Raw genomic sequence first — 19657 nt, 5'->3', positions numbered from 1 at the left:
GTTGGGCAGGAGAGGAGCATTGCAGGGCTTCTGCAAAGCGCAGCTGGAACACACCTTTGCCGCAGCATAGGAAGGGTTGGTCACACCAGTGGATCGACAGTCGCTTTGCAGGGGGTTAAAAGGTGATTATTAGATGCTAACACACGAGCAAGTGTGCAAACAACAGAGGGGGGGATCGCAGGAGCCCGTATATGCTGTGGTAAGCGCGCTCTGTTGACCTGCAGGATGCTAGAACTCTCGATTAACCTCTTCATGAAAACATTATTAATAATTTATTAATCCTTTATAAACATACTCTTGATATAAAGTGTGATAATAGTTCTGCTTCATGTCCTGTGCTGGCTGGGCACAGCGTGATGAAAGATCTCAGACTGGCACGGAAAGAAGAAAGGAAAAGAAAACAGTTTGCATTTGCTTCCGAAAACCAGGACGGAATAACAGCATCAGCCGTTTGAAATGGGTGCTGGGAGCCAGCGGTGGGCAGCCACGACTGCGCTGAGCCCCCCAGGAGCACAGCCAAGGGCTTCTGCCTCGTGACGGATGAGCAGGACACAGAGGAGGCTTTTGATGAGGGGTTTCTCCTACTGGGGTACCGTTTGCAACCAGACTGGTGGGGACGGGAAGGCCTGGTAGGTGAGACGTGGCAGGATCCGCCCCGGGGACGCCGTTCCCAGCCAGCCTTGCTGCCCTCCAGCCCGTTCTCCCCTGGGAGCTGCAGAGGGGGTGACGGTGTCGCAGCCAGCCTCTGATTTCAGGAGCGCTCCAGAGGGACTGGCGGCATCTCGGACGCGCAGGAGAATTTGCAAGGAGAACGGGCTGGGAGGCAGGACATTGCTTGGCTTGTCCACTTCTTGATGTATATTTGGGCTAGAGAGAAAATGCTTCCTCTAACGCTGTTGCCCGGTGGCCACAGAGCACCTCCTCCAGCGACACGGGAAAGAGCAGCACGGGGAAGGCAGCACCTCATCGGACATCCACTGGACACCCGAGAGCTCGGGCTTGTCTTCGCAAGCACCTGCGCCAGCGGCCCCACAAATGCCATGCTCTCGGTTCACACCAGGCATCACTTCAGGGGGAAAAGAAAGGCATTTAATGTGAAGCCCAGGAAGCCGAAGGATGTAAACGTTCCGCTCGAGTCAAGGAGCTGTCAGTCTCTCCACCGAGAAGACACCAGAGATGAAACAGGGCGGTCTCCGGCGTGGTCTTAGGTTCGGCGGCAAGGGACGGTGATTGCGGCGAGGCCCAAGGAGCGGTGGGCGATGCTGAGGGCTGGGCGGGTAACGCCGGGTTCCCCAGCCCGCTCTTTCTCTGCTGATAAAGCACCGGCTGCGAAAAATCAGCTCCGGTGCTGCCGCGCTTACCAGAAAGGCTGAAAAAGCAGCGGACCAAACCGGTGTGGCGGGTGCAGAATATGGCCCGGCGTCTCCGCCGGCACAGCAGCCAGCACCGCGCTCACCCCGGCGGGCACCGGCTGCTGCAGCCGGAGGAGCAGGAGGCGTCACACCACTCGTGTGATAAGGGCGCCGGGTCTCGGGGGAACTTGAAACAAGAAACTGGCCTGGAAGAATTGAAGGGGAAAGGCTGAAAAGAGATATTTGAAATCGGTTTTTCGTTCTTTCTATGCTTTTGGGAACTCCGTGTCATTGGAGCAAAAGATAAACGCTGCAGGTGAGCATCGTCAGCCAGCTCCCCTGCGGTCCAGGCTCCCAGGCACAGAGCTGGGGGCTGGTACTCGTTAGAGAGTTCATTTTGTTTTTAATCTCATTTAAAAAATTAATAAATATCAGCTGTCTGAGGTTGGGCTTATCACAATTCCTTCAACCCAGGTCCCAAGCTGATATTAAGCGATGTAACATGGTGAATGGAAGAAACTCTAGTGATATCAGCATTTTTGGGGGGATGGGGTGCGGGTATTTCTTGTCTCAGAGGGTGGGAATCCAAGCGGTGAGCTGGCCACGAGCAGAACACGATGGCCAGACCTTCCCCGGAGCACAGGGTGCAAAACCAGTCCCTAAAGGGAAGGAGCTGGGGGGGGATCAGCAAATTTCTGCTGGGTTTGCAGCCATCTCAGCTGGTGCTGGAGCTGGAGAAGCGTCTGGACCATGTCCTTCAAAAAGCAGAACGAGTCCATCATGGGGAGGGGAGGGATTTGCATTAAAAACCAGCATTGCCCGGGACAGAATTTGGGGGAAAGGATGCAATTTTTAGTGGGGGAAGGCAGCGTTCCCGTTACGGCTCCACTTTAGCAACCCTCTCGCCTGGCCCTGCTGCCCAGGCCTGCCCCATCCTGTCCCTTTGCAGCCACTCCCAGGTCCATCTTTGCCGTTACTTCAGCCTCTTCCCTCTGGCCTCCTCTTCGGCATCTCTTCACCACCAGCTTCAACGTGCTTTTGCCAACGCAGGGAAGCTGCGCAGGTCCCTGCCTCTGCTCCCCTCCCAGGGGTTAACGCCGGGCAGCCGACATTCCTTGACTTAAAACGGTGCCTCTTCCAAGTATATGGGTATATAGAGGCATACATACACACACGTATATATGTATATATGTATGCACATAGGTGCAGCTTGGGCAGATGAGTGGCTCTAGGAGGAGGGGGCCCGGACGAGGCAGCCAGCAGCTCGGCGGGGTTTAGCCACTGTGTGGGACATGGTGATGCGACCGCAGCCCCGGGCTGGACACCCCCTCCCGGCACGGCCAAGGGCTCCGGCGAGGCGCTGGGACAGTGCTTTGTTTCCTGAGATTGCTTTTAAGGTCGTCTTTTAAAAAACGCCAGGAGGCACCACGAGCCGCCCGACTGACCCTGCCACGAAGGTTTCCACCAGCTCTTCCCCACGACAAGCCCTTTCGGCATCAGCAGCGGGGGTTTTGTCTTATCACGGTAAAAATGTAATTAAGAAATCAAGGCGGGAGGGGGGTATTTGCTGGTCTTGGGGGGAGGAAGCATTATTTAGTGTCATCGATGAGATTTTCCTAAAAATCCCAAATCTTGTTGCTTTGTTGCTCTTTTCACTTCCGCTTGGTGTCTCTGCTTGTGACATCCCAGTCTGGCTATATGTAAAGTCATGACATCATGAAGAAAGGCACTGATGTCACAGGCTCGTCAGGACAAACAGGCTTTGCCGTGGTTTTCGGAAACGGGTGATTTCACCGGGAATACCGATTTCCCGTGTGAAGGCTGGCGTGGCTGCGAGGGTGCAGGGGGGTGGCACGGCCCTCCATGCCAGCAGCTCCGGGGGCTGCTGGCCCGGCTGGCATTGGGGGCGAAGGGCGAGGGGAGCAGCGGAGGGTGGGGGGAGGAAGACGAGGAGCGGGGGGCCAGGCGTGCAGGTGTGTGGGGGGTTGTGGAGTGAAACCGCAGCCCGGCGTCACCGGTGTTTGTCGGGGCCGGCGCTCCCCGGGGCGGCTGGTGTCGGGGCGGGGGGTGAAGTCTCCCTCCGCCGGGGGAGGCGGCGGGGGGAGCGGCGGCGCGGGCGTCCCGGCGAGGTCAGTAGTTGCAGTGGCGCTGGCAGGGCTGGTGGACGAAGGTCCCAGCGTGCTGCTTGGCCCGGTGCAGCGGGCGCTGGCGGGCCCGGTTCTGCCGCTGCAGCGCTTTCTGGCTGAGCCGGTGCTTCTCCGCCAGCTGCTTGGCCCGCTGCACCCGCCGCGCCTGCCCGACCTTCTCCAAGATGGCGGCCTTCACTGAGAGGGACCTGCTGTGATGCGGCACGTGCCGCTCCAGCCGGGGCTCCGGCACCTCCCTGCAGAGAAAGGGGCCGTCAGCGGCCTCTGGCACCCGGCCCTCACCCACCCCGGCAAGAAGGGACTGGGGTCTCCAACCCTGCCTCAGGCCGTGCCCCCAGGATGGACCCGGCCCCTCCCGCCCCAGCAGCCTGCCGAGGGCTGGGGAGGCTCCAGCACAGGCGGGCTCTAGGACGTCCGGATAAGTCCAGACACCTCCAGGAACGGGGCCATGCCCACAGTCCCCCACAGTGGCTAAGTCCCTTGAGCCCAGTGGAGGGAGGCCAAGTCCTGCCCCATTTCCATCCCACTTGTGACCCATTTGGTCTCCTGGCCTGTTCCCAACTCCCTTCAGCCCCCTTCCTGCACCCTCCAGCGTTGAGGTTCCTCTGAAGCTCTTGAGATCAAGCTGTGGCCCTCAGGGAGACTTTGCAAAGAGAGAAGTCCTGGAGGAACGGTGTCCCCTAGCCCGGGTGGAGGTTCACCCCGAATTCCTGTGCCGCGGGTAAATAACCACGCTGCGGCGTGGGGCAGGCGCTTCCTCCTCCCCTGCCCTGGTGCGGGGATCCCAGGGGAGATGCTGGAAGGCTGGGACTGGGGGCCAGCAGGGGCCCTGCGGCACAGTGGGAGCCGGGGCTCGGCCGGCAGCAGCAGGGCTGAGCGTGCGCATGGTCAGGGCTCTGCCGGTGCCGCAGGGCAGCGGAGGGCAGGCACGGGGAGAGGGCAGCGCTCCCCGGGGGCTGCAGCGAGGCTGTGGCCTGGGGGAGGAGGTGGGGGGGACTCCAGCCCACAGCTGCGGGGGAGGAGAGGGCGGTGGGGCCATTTGGGACATTTCTGTTTAACCTTCCCCCACCGCTGAGCCGGACTTTGGGGCAGGGACAAACGTCTGCATCCATGGCTGGTGGCATCCCACTCCCCTGCGGCTGTGGGACACCCCTGTGCTGGGCTAGTACGGAGCCAGGAGAGGGACTGGGGGGGCTGCAGCACCCTCCTGCCTGGGGGAGCTGGGGGTCTTGGGGGGACCACTGTGCCCAAAGGCCACCTTGTCGCATTGGGCTTGCTTTGCTTGTGCCATACCTGTGCAAAACCCGATGTTTAAGCCCAGCCTGGCAACCCCCCCCTGGACGGGCAGCAGGGTGACAGGTGGCACTGGCATGGGTGGCCGCGCCAGGAGACTCTGCTCGGGGCAGGGGAGGGGGACACAGCTCTCCTGCCACAGCCGAGGCAAGCTCACGGTCCTGCACCCGTGGCCGTCTCAACACGGAGTTGAGATCCCCTTAGCAGAGTATTTCAGGCCACAGAGCTGCCATCCTTGCACAGCACCAGCTGAGGTGGGACGTGGGGACACTGAGCTCCCACGCTGTCCATGGGCAGCGTGGGCAAAATACTCCCAGGTGTACGCGGTGATTTGGGATGCCGGGACTGACCATCCACCCTGGTCCCCCAGTGGGTGCTGGGGCCGGCAGCCCCAGGTGAGCACTCCCAAGCCACACTCACCCGGCAGCATCGTCCTCGGGGCCCTCCCCATCCACCTCGAGGGTGCTGGTGACGTAGACAGACATGCTGGGGTGCTCGATGAGCAGGTCCTCCATGGGGCTGCTCCCCACGCCGCCGGGGCTGGGCCCCTCTGCAGTAAAACAGGGGGGAGGGGTGACAAACCAACTCTCGTCCATCAAGCAGGGACCGGCCGGAGCCGGGGAAGCGGCCGGCAGCGGCAGCGGGCTGGGGGGTGCCGGGCGGGATCGCACCAAGCGCCCGGTACCGCCAGCACCCACTCGCCGGGCTGCGCCGGGGCGGGCACGGCTGCCTGGGGGTTGCGGGGGTGCAGAGCCATGCGGGGCGCAGCGGGGGGACACACACATACCATGTACAGTGGGGAGGGGAGGGGGAGAGAAAGGAGCATCGTTAGTGCAAGAGACACTCCACCACCATCACCACTGCTAGAGATGGGCACGGCATCACCAGGACCTCGTGGGGAGGGACCGTGCCCCGCAGTGCCCCGCGCCGCACCCCAACCAGCACCCTCCGCACCAGGGCGGCTGCAAGCAATGGAAATGGTTCTGGTTAGGCAGTTTAACCAAAAAGTGGGGGAAAACAGCAGGGTTTACCACAGCAATTTTTTTTTCCTTCTCAAAACGAAGGAAGAAATTCAGCCGGCAAGAAACGCTGCTTTTGCCTGTTCTTACGGCACCTGAGCCGTGCCGTGCCAGCCCGGAGGAACGCCGGCCCGCCTGTGCTTGCAAACACCGCCCGGCAGTTTGCAAACATTGAAACCAAGCACACACACAGGAAAAAAACAGTTCACACCTTTTTTCTGGAAGAAGCCAGGGGAATAAAATCTTCAGCAAATGTTTTCGCTGCGCCTTCAGCTTCAGTCCATTAGAGGCCGAGTTTTGGGTGGTTGAGCCAGGAGCTGCCGCCCCACCCCTCCGACAGCCCAGCCTTCCTCGCCTTCCCTTCCTCACCTCCGCCTGGCAAAACCACTTGGGCTGGTGCTTTTTCTGCCTGTGCTCGGAATTACTGGTTATGTTATGGGAAGGGAGCCTGCGCCTAATGTTGGGCTCATCGGGATACCCAGACCCGTTCCCCAGCCTCATCAGGGGGATTTGAGGGAACTGGTCTCAGGGGGATGCGGTGCAGTATCTACATGGACACGGGTGACCCTGTGGCTGGGTGAGGACGCGGGAGAAATCAGAGGTGAACGTGTGGAGAAATACAGCGCATGAAGCATGGGGCCGGCGTTCGCCACCCGGCATGTCCCCGGCTCCTCCCGCAGACAATGCCCCAGCCTGGGGCTTAGGGCAGGCCACAATTAGCCTTGTGAACACGAAAGCATCTTTCTTCAGGTCAGTGGATATCGAGCTATTAATAGTTGTTGACATGCCGGGCTGGAGATTATTTGTCAGCCTGGAGACAGCCATCGAGCCCGACTGGAGCGTTCCCGGTCCGGCAGCGCTCCCGCAACAGGGGGGCTGTGGGTGCGGGGAGCAGGGGACCCAGCGTGGCCGAACCCTGCCCCAGCCGTCCATGGCTCCCTGTCTCCATCCTTTGCCAAGGTGGGTTTTAATGTCACAAGGAATATTTCGGGGTCCCCAAATCCCTGGGTGACTTGCAGCTGTATCACTAAGCACCAGGACACGTTCTTTGCTGCCTCCCTGGGTGCTGAGCAGAGCCAGGCTGGGCGATGGGGCGAGAGGGGCATCTGAAACGCTCCTGGGAAATCTGCTTAATTCGTATGCATTTGACAACACATGGGTCAAAGACCTGGCTGAGAGGGAACGAATTCGGAGGCTGCTTAGGCTGCCCCGCTGCTGGGAGGGAGCCAGGCTGTGAGATGCTTGCCGGCCGCCGTGGCTCGAAGGTGAAGGATGGGGGCTGGAGCCAGCGGGTTTAGTGTTTAAAGTGCTTTGCATAACTCCAGCCTCAGAAATAGGCTGAAATAAATCGGTCCCTCACTGGCTGGGGAATGCTACGGGAAAAGGCAGCAGCGGTGCCGGTGGGGATCAGCAGTGGGGTGGCGGGTCCCAGGCAGACACACTGCTGAGAGCCAGCTCTGCACTGAGAGCCTGGCTGCTTGATTGGAAAAAAAAAAATGGGAGCCTTTTGTACCGAAGTCATCCCTGGGTCCCTGCTGAGCTGGCGGCAGTCTCGGACCCAGGGGATCAGGGCACAGCCCAGCATTTCTCCGTCTGCGGAAACTCCTGGCTCCTTCTGGCATGCTTTGGGCATGCTGCAGCCATTGCCAGCTGGCCCTGACACGTGGCAGCTGCATGCCCATTGCTCCGGGGACCTCCTTGCAACCGGCCCCCTCCCGTGTCACTGCTGTGACCCTCCTGGGACAGTCACCAGAGAGCCCAGAGGACAGGGAATCCTCCATGGCTGCCCATGCCCACACCACCCATCCACCTCCACCAGCTCTCCACAGTCCTCCCACCAGGCACGGGGCTGGCCCTGTCCCCCATCCCAGGTTTGTCCCCTCTCCAGCACACTGCATGGGAGAAAAACCCTAACGAACGACTCGCATCACAAAAACGAGCTCTGCTCAGTGCACGGGGGACAGGCAGGGAGCATCTGCTCAGAGAACAGATGCCTGCAAGAGGGAGGATGAAACCCTCCTCTTGAACCTGCAGGATACATTTGTGATCCCCTGGGCTGGGGCACCACAACTAACCAGAGGCTGCAAAAGCAGACCATGACCACTAAGGAGCTCCTGCACAGGCAGGCTTGTTTGTCTAAGCTCGCTGCTCGATTTGCAAGCAAAAGGTCATAAAATTATCATTGCAATTGGTTGAGTCATCAACCCTACAATAGCAACGCCAAGGTCTTTATGGAGCTGGAGAAGCTCTCGGCACACAAGGAATTTGACCCGCCTGGTTGGTGTCAAACGGGGCTCCGGATGGCTGTCACCATCCCTGGGAACAGGGAACTCTCGAGGGGTGGGTACATACAGGGACCTTGCACCAAACATCCCTCCTCTGCGTGCTGTTGGCATGGGCACTGGGAATGATTTGGGAAGATAAGCCCTTTGGAGTTGAGATTTGCTCCCCCGATGGACTCAAATGACCCAAACATGGCCAGATCGCTGGCAACACGTCCCCAGCCGGGACAGGCAGGCACCGCCACTGCCTGCCCCCCACCAGCGCCCAGGGACTGGGGTTTCCCCCAGGGGAACAGGCTCCTGGTTTGCTTTCGGCAGGGGCATTGTGGGCGCAGCCGAGCCCAGCTGCCCCGGGCAAAGTGCTGCCCGTAGCACAGCTTAGCTGAGACCACCGCACAGCCACAGCTCGCAGGCAGGCAGCCCACGTGGGCTGGCGTCCCCCGCCAAGCCCCTGGCAGGATCACACCAAAACCCTGGGTGACCTCCCTGGGCTGGTGCTGTGCCAGGGTCCCATCCTGGCGCGGAGGCACCCGGAGGCTCCAGGGCAGCAGCAGCCCCGGCCAGCTCCCACGCTGCTCCCACGCTGGTGGAAAGTCGGGAACCACCATTGGGAGAGGAAAGGGAAAAAGGAGGAGGAGGTCGGGGGCTGCTGCGGTGACCACAGGGCTGGGCGCCACAGGCAGGGAGGGGGGACCAGGAGAGGAGGGATGAAGGGCAGAGCTGACCACGCATGGTGGAAGCTCATCTGCTGTCATCTCAAGGGGTTTGCCCAGCTCCAGAGAGACAAAGTGCAGCAGAGGCTGTGGGAAACCAGTCTCCCCTGTTTTTCTCACCTGCAAGATCAATTATGAGCCAGCCATCCTCCTCCTCCTCCTCCTCGACAAAGGGTTTCGGCTCCTCCAGGCCTTCTGGCATGTTGCTGTCGCTGAAGAAGAGGTTGGTGAGACGCTGAAACATGGTGGGGAGTGGTCCAGCGGGATGGGTGGTGGGTTAGAGCTACTGCTGAGCACCAGCTTCCAGGAGCGGAGATGGGAGCAATGGGCAGGGAGGGGAAAAAACCAGCACTTGAGGTCTCGGTGGTGGTGGAAATGCTTTGCTGCTAGCGAAATCGTAGCTGAGTTAAATGGTGTGTAGTGCAATTCTGAGGTTCTTCACTTGGCTTCAGTGCAAAGGCCTGCAAAAGGCAAAGAAAAAGGAATAATGCATTTGGACTGGTTGGCAGCGTGGCCCTCCTGCATCCTGGGGGCTCAGATGGGCCGGAGGGGTGGTGAAAAGATGGCTCTGTGCACTGATCTGTGCTGTGGGCTGTCCCAGCTGCTGGCATCTCCAAGGGCATCACGCACCATGTCTGAAAGCAGCAGTGAAGAGCTGGGTGCCCACAGCCTGCACCGAGCCCCACATCATGTCCCCTTCCTCACGGGCGGTGTGTCCCGGGGGACCCATCCGCCAGAGCTGGCAGGGGCAGAGCCGAACACTGAGCCAAAGTCAGGCCACTGAGCGTGGCCGGTGGCACTAAGCTTTGCTGGAAGGGCAGGGCAAAGGGTGTGATGCTGCTGTCCTATCTGAGGACCGATGGCACCAGCCACCCCTAAAACCCACCACCAACCCACTGACAGCGTGGCCACCCTCCCCTCCTCAGGCTGAGTCCCAGGAAGCCCTTGCTCAAGCCCTGCCTGTGACGATACCTGCCCGAGGTTGCTTTAATTTTGAAAGTCGTTACTGTTCTTGTCGCTGTGAGTGTGTGCATCCGCAGGGATGCTCTTCTGATGCAGTTGGGTTCCACTGCCACCCTCCAGCCCCAAAAGATGACACTGTCACATGTGTCATCGCTGCTCCTTTACAAGGACTTTACAAGGACCTTACAAGGAGCCACGGGACAAAGCGCTTGGCTATGGGTTGTGTCTCGGCCCCGCGCGCACAGGCATCGGCGTGCAGGAGCGAGCGGCAGCGAGGTGCCACCCCCCTCGCAGCGGGGCAGGGCGAGGACAGCGTTATCCCAGCCCTGGGTGAGTCTCTGCTCCATCTGCGCTCATCACTGTTTTACCCCTGGGGAAACACATTCCCCATAGCTCAGGGCGAGGTTAGGACTCACTAATTTTATTAATGACTGCAAAGCTCTCAGAGAGGCGCAGAGAGATGGCAGCCACAAGGTGCAGAGTGATATTTGTGCGGAGAAAATGCTTTTTGGTCCAGAGACATGAAAGGGCATTAAAATGCCATCAAGAGCTAAGATGCAGGGAGAGGGGACAGCTGTGTGCTGCCTTGCTTGGCACATTGCCGTGGGTGCATTTAGAGGGCAAACCCCCAGTTCATGGCTCTGTCAACCAAGGTGGCATAGAGCCCGCAAGTGGTCCTGGACCTTGATGAAGCCCCATCTGCTCTGGGCAACATGGAATGGGAAGGGAAGCACGACGTGTCTGAGCCTTGGTCCATACACATGCCAGTTCTCCACCAGCTCAAGTTCTAGCTCGGACCACCCGCTAACGAAGTGGCCTCTCCAGCCTCAACGCTGCTGGGAGGGGCGGCTGGCCTGGGCGCTTGCTGTGGTTCTGGGGCTCAGGCACGCTTGTGTTTATCCATTGCAGGATCGCTGTGGTTTTTGCCTTCTCTTAGGTGCCTCGGGAGGTACAAAGTCTGCTCCACGAGGCAGAAAATGAAAAATCAAGGGGAGCCTTTCCCCATGGGTGGGATCCCCTGGGCTTCGGGGGCTCATCCTGCATCTCCGCCGCCCCGGGATGCAGAAGGGAATGCTGGAGCATGAAGCAGTCCCACAACACCCAGCTCTCCCTCCTTGGCACGGCCGGGGCAGCAGCGTGACGCTACTTGTCCCCTTGAGCAGGTCTCAAGTCCCAGGTGACTTTAATTGCCCCAGAGGTGCAGGGCAGACCATGCGGCTACAACCCGGTGCGCAGGGGTCCAGCCCTCCACAGCGCCGCGCGCTTCCCACTGCCTCCGGGACGGCAGCCCCCCACCGCCATGGTTCACCCCTTCCCCTTGCACCCTGCGCCCAGATCCATCCGGGGGGAGCGGCTGCAGCTGAACGAGCTGGGTCCCGGCTGGACGGCGCGTTCAAAACGGACTTGGCGGAGACTCAAGTAGCCTCTCGCCATGATGAATCGGAGGTCGGCGAGGATTCCCCGCTCTGTGTCCTAAGAGGGTTCCTGGCTTCCCCTGGAAGCACCGAGCCGAGGATTTTGGGGCACCGAGACGTGACAGAGTCGTTTCCTCCGACTGCAGTGAGAGCTGCAGGCTCAGCTAAGACAGCTCTCACCTCCCAGCCCCCATCACCGCCACAACCATAGCAAAGCCACGGCCCTTCTGTTATCCTCCAGCGCGCCCACGATTAAATTATCCAGACACCCCCCTTTCCTGGAACATTAGAGCATAATAATACAAGTTAGGGAAACAACATGAAGAGGGGCTGATATCCAGCTGGGCAATGAATGGAAACTGGCCCAGCGGGCTCTCTCGTGTGCTCCGTGCTGAGCACGGTGGGGCTTTCCCTCCCGTGGGACCCACACGCGCATCCGTCCTCCCCCGGGCCAGGCCAGCAAAGGGCACCCAGGACAGCCCTGAAGGCTGCGGTACACAGCCATGGCTTCGTCACACGCCATTTCTCCCTGCCTGCAATCTGAAATCTGGCAGCTGCCTGGAGCACTTGCCTATTTACTAAATATCTTTTAATGTTATAGTAATATTATTAATATTATTTATTTAATAAATTTACTAAATATCTAATTGCGGCAGAAACCCCGTTGCTCCCAGGCACCTGCTGGTGATGTCTCAGGGCTTCCCACTGGTTGCTCTTCCCCAGGTCCCCAGGCAGGAGGGAGAGGGGCAGGAAGCACCCAGCAGCCCATGGCAGGCATGGGGGGCTCTGATCCCCCTCTGATCCTGGCCCAGTGCAAGGCCAGGAGCGGGTTCTTGTGCTTTTTGAGCTGAGGCAGCTCCGCCTGCAGCATTCCCAGTCCGGCAGAAGTGCTGAGCCAAGGCTGACCCCAGCGTCGCCGAGCAGCTTCTCAGGGTGACACAGCAGGGCTGGGGGGGGCTGGGGACAGCAGGGCCCCCTGTGCTGCACCCCGAGCCTGCCTCGCTGGGGAGGGCCCTGGACATGCTCTTTGTGCAGATTGCAGTCCTTTTGCTTCCCCCTAGGCGTGCACGCCACACATCAGCAGAGAGCCGGGGACAAGAGCTGGCACACAGGGCACAGGAGGAGGCCGGTGGCCCCAGCCCAAGGGGAAGGTCACCCAGTAAAGCACCCAAGCAGCTACTGCAGGCCAAGGTCTGAGCCAGGCAGAGGTTCTCCCCATTGCCTCAGCAAAGCCAGCCTAGAACGCACTTGCTGCTGGTCTGCGGGCTGGCCCTGCCGAGGCTCTTGCCCGGATGGCAGCGGAGCGCTCCCCTCCGCTCTGCAGGCTTGGCTTGGAGAGCCCCCAGCAAGGAGTTCATCCTCCAGCGAGTTCAAAGCCAAATGATAAATTACACAGTCAAAACAGAGAACAGAAAACCCTCTCATTTTTATTTTGTTAAAACTTGACAGCAGCTTTCGCTGGACAGTAGCAAAGCCAGTCTCCCCCTCCGCGCCCCCCAGGAGCAGCACTCCTTCCCCTGGCACCCGCCTGCTTACAGACTAGTCCCCAAAAAATGACAGGGTGCATCAATGGGAAAGTCAGGAGCTGAAGTGCCTGGACTCCACAGGTGCCCTCCCTAACCCAAAGATAACTTTTCTTTCCTGAAGACACAAGACACAGCAGATACCATTAATTTCAATTGCCCCCTCTCCCAAATCATTTTCCTTAACTCTATAATTAAAGGCCCTGGGATAACCACACTCCCATCACGCACAGCCAACCCCGTGATAACGGGCTGTCAGGGGCTGTCCTGCTCCAGAGCAAACCCACGGCACACCAGGAATGTGTGCAAGGGGCAAGGGGGGCTCGCAGGCAGGGCAAGGGGGCTAGCTGGCAGCAATAGCTCCGGGGGCAGCAGGAAAGAGTTAAAAGCCCCCCTAAGAGCAAAAGTTGAGATGGATCATTTTAAAGGATCATTCCCCAGAGAATTTAAATAAGTCACCAGCTACCCTGCTCTCCGTGCCAGGGAGCGTGGGGTGCCCCTGAACCACCCGCTGGTGCGAGCGGGTCCATGCTGTACCGTGGTGCATGGGTGGGCTACGCGGGCAGGGCAGAGCTTGCAGGATCAGCCCCTTGGATAAAGCAAGCCTGCCTCGCCCCACAAGCTCCCGCTGCCTGGGGACACCACAATCCGAAACAGGACCTTGGGGAGGTCGGTTCTCTGGTAAAACCTGCGAGAGCAGCCACAGGTTGGTGGCAGCGCGGAGGGAGCCGGCAACGCCAGGGTGCTGCGCCGTGCCATGATCCTCGCACGGCTGCCCGGGGCTGCTTGGCCAGGCTCTGCCTTGGCTGCCTGTCCTGGCCGGCGCAGGAGCTGGGCGGAGGGACAGACAGCGCGGTCAGACGGGCCTCGTGGGAAGAGAGCAAAGGCTTCCCGAGAGCGGAGCAGCCCTGCCAGGGCCGGCCCCGGCAGCGCTCAGGGGAGCTCCTGCCAGCACAGCTGGCAAAGCCTTCGGGATCAAACCTGCGGGGTGGAGGCAGGAGCTAGATCCTGGCAAGCACGGACCAAAATGAGCTTTAATCCTCACCCTCGCTTTATCCTGTCTGCTCTGAAATCCTCAGCAGCACTGTGTTAAAGAGGCAGGATCAGGCTCTTTATCTCCAAGATGCACCCTCAGCCAGTTTGTGGGTGACACCAAGCTGAGGGGTGCAGCTGATTCGCCAGAGGGACGGGATGCCACCCAGAGGGACGGGATGCCACCCAGAGGGACCTTGGCAGGCTGGAGGAGTGGGCCCATGTGAACCTCGTGAAGTTCAACCCGGCCAAGTGCAGGGTCCTGCACCTGGGTTGGGACAATCCCCAGTACCAGGGGGATGGATGGGTCGAGAGCAGCCCTGCGGAGAAGGACTTGGGGACACTGGTGGGTGACAAAGTGGATGTGAGCCGGCAATGCGCGCTCGCAGCCCAGAAAGCCAGCCGTATCCTGGGCAGCATCGCAGGCAGCGTGGCCAGCAGGTCGAGGGAGGGGATTCTCCCGCTCTGCTCCACCCTCGTGAGACCCCCTGGAGCACTGCGTCCAGCTCTGGAGCCCTCAGCACCAGACAGACATGGACCTGCTGGAGCGGGTCCGGAGGAGGAAACGGTCCAAGGGCTGGAACACCTCTGCTATGGAGAGAGGCTGAGAGAGCTGGGGTTGTTCAGCCTGGAGAAGAGAAGGCTCCACGGGACCTTCTTGTGGTCTTTCACTATGGAGAGGGGGCTTATAAGAAAGAGAGAGAGACTTTTTACCAGGACCTGTAGTGGCAGGAGAAGAGGCAACGGCTTTAAATGAAAGAGGGTGGGGTTAGACTGGACATAAGGAAGAAATGTTTTACGATGAGGGTGCTGAGGCAGTGGACCAGGTTACCCAGAGAAGCTGTGGAAGCCCCATCATTGGGAGTGTTCGAGGTCAGGTTGGACGGGGCTTTGAGCAACGTGTTCTAGTGAAAGATGTCGCTGCCCACAGCAGGGGGGGTGGACTAGATGGTCTTTGAAGGTCCCTTCCAACCCAAACCATTCTGTGAGTGTATGATTTCCCATACACCCTAGAAGGGAGCAGCTCCTGGCCAATGTGATCAGCGCATCATCCTTGAGTCACTCCAGACCCTCCTCGCCACCGAGAACATCATCTCCTCAGTGTCACCATCATGGAGGGTTGGGGGTGACTCTCTTGGCCCTTCACATGACAAAAGGCTCCTTGGCTGGCTGCTACCAACAGCACCCAGATGGTGAGATGGCCACACTCCACCTCAGTCCCTGCAGTTTCCACCAAGCCCTTCTCTGGCTGGGACCACCCACAGCCATCGGCAGATCAAGCTCCAAAGTTTCTCCAGGTTTTTGGACAGCCTCCGCTTTCCCTGCAGCAAACGTTTGCCCCATTTACACCGGGGGAACTGGGGCTGGCAACCTCACAGGAACTGCAGCATGGGAGGGACCCGAATGTGTCCCTGCGAGGGGATTTAAGTCACTGCTGCCCAAGCAGTGCCTTGTCACCAGGCAGGGACCACAGAAGCAGTTTGGACCAGGAGGTGGCTTTTCTGCCCCTCCGGTGGCCGGGGCTGGTCAGAGCTCTGGTGCCTTCTTTCAGCCCACCCGTACCTGCCAGACGTCCCGCACCCGTGGAGGGGGCATGGCCAGCGCTGGGGCACAGGAGACTGCTGCCACCCTTCCCAGGCTTCCACAAGCCCCCTTACTCAGCATGTCAACCCCATCCCAGGCTACTGCCAGCACAAGGGGACAGCCCACGGGTCACACTCACCTGGGGACAGATGAGTTTCTTAATGACTGAAGTTTATCAGAATCCTTCCAGAAAGTCCTTTTAAAACTAGCCAGAGCGTATTAAATATTAAAAGTTAAAGTAGGATTAAGGAAACCATAATGCATCGAGTTATTTTTTTCCCCCCTTCAGAAACCTCGACACAATAATTAGTTTTCTGAGTCACCGTCACTGCAAATAACGTTGAGAGCTAAGAATAGCCAAAAGGATCGGCAGCAAAGCCCTGGGATGCGCCAGGAGCTTGCCGGGGTGGGAGCCGCAGCTTCGCAGGGCTGGCAGCTCCCAAAAGTCACAGGCTGCACGAACAACAGCAGCTCCGCTTGGAAATGGCAACAGGCTCCCTGAAACTTTCCATAAATACTGGGCGGCAGGAGCGATGCTGCTGACAAGTGGCAGAAGCGGTCCTTCCTCGGCAGAGCTAAGAATACCCCGCGCAGTCATCACGGCAGGCGTTGGAGGTATAAATCAGGTGCCTTCCTCCAACCCACTTGGGAAATGTTATTTTCAACTCATTTTACCTAAATTAGACAAGTGTTTCACAGGCTGCTCTCGCCGTGCTGTTATGTACCAAAATCCTAAATCTAGCACAGAAACACAAAGTGAAAGAGAAAGGGGTTCAGCAGTTGGGCAGCTCGGGGGGGCCCTGCTCATCACCCCCAAAATGACCAGTGAAGCATCCCTGCACTGTCCTCTATCCCTCCCCATCGAGGCAGGGACCAGAGCTGGCAGGGGCTTGCCCGGGACAGTTTGACAGGGCTGGATTAACGCATGTGGTCACTCAACAACTGCACTACAGCTCCTGATGACCCCTTTGCTTCGCCAGCAGCCTTGTTTATGGGGTTCCCCCGGGGAGCGCTGGCTGCACTGGCAGAGCTGGACCCCGAGGCTGCCGCCGGCACGGACAGACGGACTCCAGCAAACCAGAGGCTGATTCACATCCAGAGCCTCTTCCACTGCAGAGCAGGGACGTGGAGGGGGGGAAGGCAGAGAGTACTTAGAAAAATTCCCAAAAAACCTCTTTGTCATGAGACTCTTATTATTAATGGCAGACCAAGCCAGCACCTGGAAGCGCTTTCCTCAGCCAGCCCAGGAGCTCAGCACGGACTGGGGTCCCCACATGCTCCTCCAGATCCCACCTGAAGGAGGGGGACTTGGGGTCGCAGAAAGGAGGGTGTTTTTCCTGGAGCTGGTGTCTCCATCCGCACCGGCTCTCTTGTGTAACTGCTGCAGGAAAGGTCCTTGCCCCAAGGACAAACACGACCTTCTGCTATTTGATGTCATCGCACAGAGTCCTGGAAAATCTGTCAGTGGCCGGCAGGATCTGAGCAAGCAGGAAATTTTCAGATTTGCCATGAGCTGTCCTATGAAATTTTGGAAGTTTCCTCTCTGGGATGCACTAGGTGAAACACCTCTGGAGTGTGCGCATCAAGAGGGGAGCGTTACATCCCCCGTAAATCGCAGAAGGCTGAATGCTAACTGGCATGTTGGACTTTAGATACCGCAGGAGCCCCGAGCCCCCCACCAGCTCCGTCCTGAGCCCTCCCGGGGCCATGTGTGCGCAGGGGTGAGACTTGCCTGCGCAGGGCTCGCTGGGCAATTAGCACTAAAAAGCTCTTAGATAAGAGTTCACATCTCAGGTTTTTCCAGTCTTGCTACGAGCAGGTGGTATCGGTTTATTCTCGAGGGGAAAAAACTTCCATTATGTTTTTCCTTTTGTGTTCAGCCAGATAAGCACCAATTTGATGCAATGGGTTCCTAATGGTGACAGTGAGCTACAGCAAAAAGCTTTTGTCTTTTTTTGGCAGGGGGGAAATATAAGAGGAGAGGAAAGATTTATTTTAGAGCAAAAAAAAATGTTCTTGGCACTTTGTAGACTAAGCCCGGTGGGAAAGAAGGTACAGCACAGTCCTGTACCAGAGCCCAGCACCTGTTTCTGGGATGGTTTCCTACCCCAGCAAAGCCTCGGACAAATTAGCGACGGCACTTGGCACCCACCCAGCTCAGCCCTCGCTGGTGCCGCTGTCAGCGGCGGGTGTTGCTGGTCCCAAGGGCGGCACTTTAAGCCAGTAGCTTGGGACCTCAGGGTGCCAGTGCCTTTGCTCAGGCTCTCTAAGCAGGGCTGTAGCTCCCCTGCACACACAAGACATAAATGTATAGATAGATCTATAAAATTACAAAAGCAATAAGGCCCTTTTTAACGTTTCTACAGTTACACTCCACAGAGTCCAAGTTTTTCAGCTGCTGAGCCCCTCAGATAGGAGCAGGTTTAGTGCTTGGGGCCTCCCAGGCTCAGCCGAGCTGCTGAGGTCCCGAGGCGAGAAGCATGGAATCCATAAGAAAGTTGACCTTTTAGGACTTATGACATTTCTGAGCTGTCCCAAAGCAGGTGCACTTAAAGCAGTAATAACGAAAGTAGCCACTACCTGTGGTACCCGACGTACTCGTGGGCTCAGCATCCTAGCACATGATGCTGCCGCACCGGTGGCACCGCGGGATGCCACGGCATGCACCTCAGCCTGGCGCTGCCAGCATCCTTCACCCGCTACGCGTGGCCCCACGGCTCCTCCTGGGCATCACGGTTACACTCCATACAAATATCTAAGCATACGCCCAAATCTCATTAAAACCTCTGGGATTTACAAAGTAAATGGAGGTCTAAAGATGGAGGTATTCAAAAGCATCAAGTATTTGCTGGAAAGCAGTTAGTTAAACAGAAAATATAGATGTAGCTATTTCTACATGACATATTTCCACATGACATATTTCCACATGACATATTTACATTCCCTTTTCAAAAAGCCACGTTTTTCACCCAGACAGCCTCTCATAAAAACTGGGAGACGCGTCCACGTTTGCAACTTGCCTGGGGAAAGCCACAGAGACTCGCGGGGCGATAGCGGCCGAACAGCTGCAGGGACACGGGAGGGACGCCCACGCGTCTCTGCCCACGCGTTACCACTATCGTTAACCCCCACGTACCACCAAAAACCTCCCCGGGCATCGCAGCCCGGATGCCGGGTCACGGCAGGACAGCGCGCCCGGAACGCGGCGGGGGGGGGCAGCCTTATGACGTCTCAATGTCATATGCAAATGAGGCATACGTCACTCTAGCGGAGCCAATGGGAGCGGAGACCAACCTCGAATCTTAATCCGGTGATGAAGAAACAAACAACAGGCGCGGGGGGGGGGGAGCACCCCCTTCGGGCCCCCCCCGCCGCCGGCCCCCCCCGCCCCCCCCACGGGAGGACACCGGGCGGTGAGAGCCCGCTCAGCCCCAGCCCCGCCCGCCGCCCCCCGCCGCCCCGACCCCCGCGGGTCCCGGGAGACTCACCTCGCCCGTAAGGCCGGCGCGAAGGGGAGCGGCGGGGAGGCGCTGAGGTAGTGCCGGTGCCGGTGCCGGTGCCGGTGCCGATCGCGCGGTTCTGCCGAGCGCCCGCCGCTCCCCCGCACAAATCGGGACCTTCCGACAGCTGATCGTGACGTCACAAAGCGGCCCGCCCGCCGACGGGTAAGCGGCCAATAGGAGGCGGCGCCGGGAGGGCGGGGTCGGTGGGAAGGGAGGGCACCGCCCACGTGAGCGCGGGGTCCCGAGTGGGGGTGCTCCGCGGTGGGGACGGCGGGTCCCGGGGGAGCTCAGCCCGCGCCGCCGCCCCGCTGCCCCGCTCAGCCCCGGAGCCGCGGCACCGGGCACCGGGCACGCAGGGGCGGGCGGCCGAGCGGCTCGGTGTGGGGGGGTCCGCCCGGTGTGACCCGGCGGGGACACCAGTGCCCGAGGCCGGGTCAGCCCGGGCTCCCTCCTTGCCCCGAGGCCCCACGCGGGGAAGGGCCGGGCTGCGGCAGAGGGAGGGCGGCGGGAGGCTGGGGAGCCCCGGGGAGCTGGGGCAAAGGCGAGCTGCGGAGCCGGGGCGCAACGGGAGCGGAGGGAGGGAGGAGAGGCATGGAAAAGAAAAGAAGAGCTGAAGCGGTGGGGCCGCTCCCGGGGCTCCCAGCGCCCCGAGGAAGGGGGGAGGCAGGAAGGGTGCGGGGGGGAGATGCGCTGGACCGCCAGCCAGAGGAAAGGGATGGGCAGCGGGTGGGGAGGGAGAGGGGCCTGAGGCTCCCCGGGGAGCGGCCCCCGGCCTCAGCCGGACACCCGTTTCCTTCTCCCCGTGGCGCTGACAAGGCCTCATTCAAAGAG

At 59.5% G+C, this 19657-nt stretch overlaps 1 protein-coding gene across 2 annotated transcripts; it reads right to left on the bottom strand.

The window, feature by feature from the left end:
* Positions 1-255: 255 nt before the first annotated feature.
* Positions 256-19027, bottom strand: TP53INP2 (tumor protein p53 inducible nuclear protein 2). 2 transcript variants are annotated; one of them, XM_075166215.1, is made up of 4 exons: positions 18812-19027; positions 8927-9267; positions 5213-5522; positions 256-3735 (listed from the first exon to the last, which is right to left on the bottom strand). In XM_075166215.1, the coding sequence occupies exons 2-4, from the start codon at positions 9048-9050 to the stop codon at positions 3483-3485; spliced, it is 687 nt and encodes a 228-aa protein (XP_075022316.1). In that variant the 5' UTR covers positions 9051-9267; positions 18812-19027; the 3' UTR covers positions 256-3482. The 2 variants fall into 2 exon arrangements, with proteins under 2 accessions (XP_075022316.1, XP_075022317.1); XM_075166216.1 differs by having other exon boundaries at positions 5213-5342.
* Positions 19028-19657: the final 630 nt, after the last annotated feature.

Source organism: Calonectris borealis, chromosome 17, assembly GCF_964195595.1.
Source record: "Calonectris borealis chromosome 17, bCalBor7.hap1.2, whole genome shotgun sequence".
Taxonomy (NCBI): domain Eukaryota; kingdom Metazoa; phylum Chordata; class Aves; order Procellariiformes; family Procellariidae; genus Calonectris; species Calonectris borealis.
This window is presented reverse-complemented; position numbering and strand designations above follow the sequence as displayed.

What these genes read in the sequence shown, in the direction of transcription:
- TP53INP2 (XM_075166215.1), bottom strand. Translation starts at nt 9,050, where the DNA reads ATGTTTCAGCGTCTCACCAACCTCTTCTTCAGCGACAGCAACATGCCA. An exon ending in GCTCATAATTGATCTTGCAG is followed by an intron (nt 5,523 to 8,926) that starts GTGAGAAAAACA and finishes CGCAACCCCCAG; the next exon opens with GCAGCCGTGCCCGCCCCGGC. An exon ending in CCCGAGGACGATGCTGCCGG is followed by an intron (nt 3,736 to 5,212) that starts GTGAGTGTGGCT and finishes CTTTCTCTGCAG; the next exon opens with GGAGGTGCCGGAGCCCCGGC.